Source organism: Trichechus manatus, unplaced genomic scaffold, assembly GCF_000243295.1.
Source record: "Trichechus manatus latirostris isolate Lorelei unplaced genomic scaffold, TriManLat1.0 scaffold00049, whole genome shotgun sequence".
Taxonomy (NCBI): Eukaryota; Metazoa; Chordata; class Mammalia; order Sirenia; family Trichechidae; genus Trichechus; species Trichechus manatus.
Genome location: NW_004443985.1, coordinates 2454460 through 2459523, shown reverse-complemented (window position 1 = coordinate 2459523; position 5064 = coordinate 2454460). Strand labels below are relative to the sequence as shown.

General features: G+C 43.5%; 1 protein-coding gene across 1 annotated transcript in view; it reads left to right on the top strand.

Annotated features, from left to right (window-relative positions):
• The window catches only part of LOC101342329 (integrin alpha-9), a 234667-nt gene that overhangs the window by 226198 nt on the left and 3405 nt on the right, over positions 1-5064 (top strand). Inside the window, exon 19 of the mRNA XM_023732203.1 lies at positions 720-870. Within this exon, the coding sequence (XP_023587971.1) occupies positions 720-870 (151 nt within the window). The remainder of the gene's footprint in view (positions 1-719; positions 871-5064) is intronic.

Genomic DNA, 5064 nt, shown 5'->3' with positions numbered 1-5064 from the left:
ATCATCACCATCATCATCATCCCTGACCCATTCACTCCTCCACTCTCCTGAGGTGCCTTCTCATTCCATCTTCATCACCATCATCATCATCATCATCATCATCCCTGACCCATTCGCTCCTCCACTCTCCTGAAGTACCTTCTCATTCCATCTTCATCATCATCATCATCATCATCCCTGACCCATTCACTCCTCCACTCTCCTGAAGTACCTTCTCATTCCATCTTCTTCATCATCATCATCATCCCCGACCCATTCACTCCTCCACTCTCCTGAAGTACCTTCTCATTCCATCTTCATCATCATCATCATCATCCCTGACCCATTCACTCCTCTACTCTCCTGAAGTACCTCCTCATTCCATCTTCCTCATCATCATCATCGTCATCCCTGACCCATTCGCTCCTCCACTCTCCCGAGGTAACTTCTGATTCCATCTCCTTGTCCCTCAAACATTCACCCTCCTTCCCTCCCCCCTCCCAGTTTTGGGCCCTGCTCCTATTTCACTACAAAAACAGACGCAACCACAAGAGAACTTCTGTACTCCATGGGAGTTAACTGATTGCTCAAGAATATATAGCTGGTTAATGGGGTTCCTGGGGCTTGTAGTTCTGATCCCAGTGGAGTTTCTGCCCTCCACCCGCAACTGTTCCTTGATGCCTCCTAGTATATTAGTGTTAAGCTTCAGGGCATTAACTACTGTTTATTTTTCATTGCAGCATTGATGAGAACACCACGTATCTGGCTTTGGGGGCTGTGAAGAATATCTCCTTAAACGTCTCCATCTCCAACCTTGGGGATGATGCCTACGATGCCAATGTGTCCTTCAATGTTTCCCGAGAGCTCTTCTTCATCAACATGTGGCAGAAGGTAAGGAAGATACCCTTTTGTTCCATCGGATTGAGAGACCAGACTCTTATCATAGATTAGAATGTGCGATGATCCTGCAAAGACTATTCCTTTATATGCAGTACTATTTGGAATTATTACAAATTTTCCATCCTGGACTCAGATAATATGTTGGTATAGCTGAAGAAGAAGCCATAAATACCGGCAGAGAGTCAAAGCAGTATGTGTATCTTACATTGTCTCCCATTCCTTCTGTCTTGTTGAGCTCTCTTCCTACGGTTTTATGTCTGGCGCCTTCTCCCAGATGGCACTGTCTGTCTCCAGCACACATATGCTACGCCACTTGTAGGTCAGTGGTTGTTGCTGTGAAAACAAGATAAGAAATAAAGACAGATCACGGCTCATCAGGGTTATCACCAGTGATGCATTTGATGTTTATGAGAGGGTCATGTACTTCTACTGTCCTTCAGCATATTAATTCATTTATCATATTTGAGTTAATTATTATTTACATGAATGAAAATTTTTAGTGTATTAACTTCTTTGAATGAGATGAAGTTTAGATAGCATGACTCCAAAAGAAAAAAGCAGCTGGTTAGTTTCTCATCTCCTGCTCAGACAACATCATCCCTCAGTGCACCACTTTTGGGAGGGGAGAGGAAAAGACTTCCTTGTCAGACAACAGGGAGGAGTAAGTGGAATCATATAGACTTCCTTGTACCTGGTAGTGGTCTGACTATCGACGGGTGTTCAGGTGGGAATTTTTGCAGCTTTTCAGAGCGTTTACAGCGCTGAACTGCAGTGCCTTGTAATGAACCCCAATCATTTTCTGAGGAAAACCTTTGCCCTGCCCACAGATGAGCTGTTGGCATGCCTTCTAGCAGGTGGGAGACGTTTTGTTGAGGTGCACGTCCTGCGAGGCTACACAGTTCTAGCAGCACTGTGCCAGCCCTGCCAAGCTCAGCAGGCTGAAGCATGTGGTGCCACCCAGAATGGGAGCTTTCCAAGAACTTTCCAAGAAGCCATCTCAGACTCCCTACTGCCTACTAGCTTCCAGGAGGTCTGGGTTTGAGGAAGGTCACAAAGAGTATTCAAGAAGGACTCCAAGAAGGGGATGCTTTTCATCCATCTTGTGCACCCTAAAAATTGTCCCTGGATTCAGCCTGGTCAAGAGAGAACCAAGTATCTGTAGGGTCCAAGTATCTTTTACAGAATTGCATGTGCCATGATGCTGTCTCCCTGTATGGGAGTGGAGGGTGGAGTTTACTCAGAGACCACACCTAGGAAACTGGTCTCTATGGTAACTGAAAGGATGTGGTTGAAGTTGGGCCATTACATTATTCAGATTCCTCTCACTCAGGATCCGTGGTAGAAATTTCTTTCTGGTTTCAGAATTAGAAATAGCTGTGCTTACCACACCCTCCCCCCATGAGCCCTGGCATTTTAGCTTGTTTTTACCACCTAGACACAGCTTTAAGACTAACTGGCTTTTGTCCTCTCTGTTGACTGTTAGAAAATTCAGAACTCATTCACTCTGCCAGTATATAGGACTTTGTAGCATTTATTTTATAAACTTAAGTAGACTCCTGTGTCTTACTTTGCTTCGCTTCACCGTGCTTTTCTTTTTTAGCTTGGGCACTGCGTAACGTTCTATCACACGCATATGCCATGGATTACCTACAAATTCCTACTATTGGGCGTTTAGATTATTTCCAGTTTTGTTCCCTTTTAAATAATATTTGATGAATGCGTTTTACAGAGATTATTACCAGCAAATGATTATCTCGTTAGTCCTACAACTGTTCAAGGATGGGATCATGAGATCTGGGTGGTATGATTTATTGGAGGATTGCTCTCAGGAGAAGGGAAGTGAGGACAAGGGGTGGGAGTAATGCTCTAGAGCATAAATCACTCAGCAGAATTGTTGCCCCTTGAAGTGGGATCAGAGACATAATTCTCCATCCCTGTGTCATCATTGGCCACTGGGAGTGAGGTGGGCTGTAGCCTCCCAGGTATACTGGATGAGGGGACTCTAGTCAGTCAAGGACAAGCTCCTGAGAAGGCTGCAGGTATAAATCATTAGCCCTCCCATTACTTCCATCACAACTGCAAGGTTGATTAACTGGTAATATAAAAAGCATCACCCATCCCAGAGCAGGATTCTAACACACCCAGGTAGGTAGTGAGGGAGAACCAAGAGACCCCACCTACTCTGTTTAATGCATAAGCCTATCAGAACCCACATGTACCCTACAAAAAGATTCTGCAGAAAGATGGATCCTGCAAAAAGATACATAAACTAAGAAAAATATAACTCAAAATCCAGAGGGAGACCATGTGTTTTTAAACATACTGTTAGTAGAAAACAAAAGTAAATTTTAGAGAGCATCCACTTTTGTTCTCAATGAAATTCAGGAAAAAATGAACACAGTAAAAGATCAGATAGTAAAAAATAGGCTGGGATGAAAATAGAAGGGACTGAGAGACAAGCAAAAATAAAGGACACGGATGGGATAAGGAGATATTATAACGAAGTGAAAAGGCAATGGCAGAATTAAAATGGGTTATGATCAGAAAAGAGGATAATCAACACTATGAAAAACTGATTCATTGGTGTGGAGGGTGTATTTTAGAAGGTCTCTAGAAATTCTGGGAAAAGGGGCAAGGCAACAGAAAGGGATAATAATGAAGACTATAGATATGAAAGCTGGAGAATGGAGAAATCGGCAAAGAGAAAATGGTTCCAGAATAATTGGAACTTGTTATTGTTGTTGTCATCGAGTCAATTCCAACTCATGGCAATCTCAGGTGTGCAGAGTAGACCTCCTGCATAGGATTTTCAAGGTTGTGGGCTTTCAGAAGTAGATCTCCAGGCCTTTCTTCCTAGGTGTCTCTGGGCAGGTTTGACCCACCAGCATTTCAGCTAGTAGTGGAGTGTTCAGTCATTTGTGCCACCCAGGGACTCAATAAGAAAATGATTTCAGAATAACTGCAACAAAATATGTGAAAGTAGAAACCATTCCTTAGACTGGAAAGAAGGATCTCTGTTTTCTGGAATGGGCTCCACAAATACCAGGCAAAACTATTAAAAAGTCTAATGTCTACACACAGCTTCATGAAATCACGTATTTCAAGGATATGAAAATGATATTACTAATACCTAACAGCAAACAAAGAAACCAGTTTGCCACAGACTTCTTTTCTCTAACATTAATGTCAAAAACTAGAGCAATGTGTTCCATTGTGAATTAAGAATTCTGTACCCAGCCAACTTGCCCTTTATTTGTGAAAGCAAAATCAAGATATTCTCAGATCTATGAGAATTCATAAAGTCTACTAACTGTCCTAGTTTTGGTTCTCCAAAAAGCAGACCCTGATACACTGATGGAGATCCAGGTAGTTTATTTTGGGAGAAGAGGTTGATCTCACTGTGTGGGTGTGGGTGTGGGAGTTGAGAAAGGGAAGGGAGGAAAGACAGAAAAATATGCATTAAAGATCAAGTTACTGCTGGGGATCCCTGAGAGACTCTGTGGAACACACTTCAGATCATTCCCCTGAGAGGTGACGAAGCTGCTGGAGGATTTATCCACCAACTTCCTATTACTCATTCATTGGGAGTACCCTAGAGCATTAACTCTCCAGCATGTCTGTTCTGCTCTGGCTGTGGGCCGTGCTCCCTGGAGCCAGGAAACAGCTCATGCAGAGAGATGCAGGAAGCCTTTGGTCTGGACCGAGACTGTCTGTAGGTGACCAGCCCTCTGGTTAGTCCTAGAGAATGTGGACGAGGCACCTGTGGTGTTCACTGCACTAACCATGAAAGCTTCCTGACAAATAGTTACTTATAAAGTATTCAGGAATTTGTTGTTGTTGTTAGGTGACGTCCAGATGGTTCCACCTCATAGCGACCCCACGTACAACAGAACAGAACTCTGCCCGGTCCTGCACCATCCTCACAGTCATTGCTATGCTTGAGCCCATTGTTGCAGCCACTGTGTCAGTCCATCTCATTGAGGGTGTTCCTCTTTTTTGCTGACCCTCTACTTTACCAAGTATTATGTCCTTCTCCAGGGACTGGTACCTCCTCATAACATGTCCAAAGTACATGAGACAAAGTCTCACCATCCTCGCTTCTAAGGAGCATTCTGGCTATACTACTTCCAAGACAGATTTCTTGTTCTTCTGGCCGTTCATGGTATATTCAGTATTCTTCGCCAA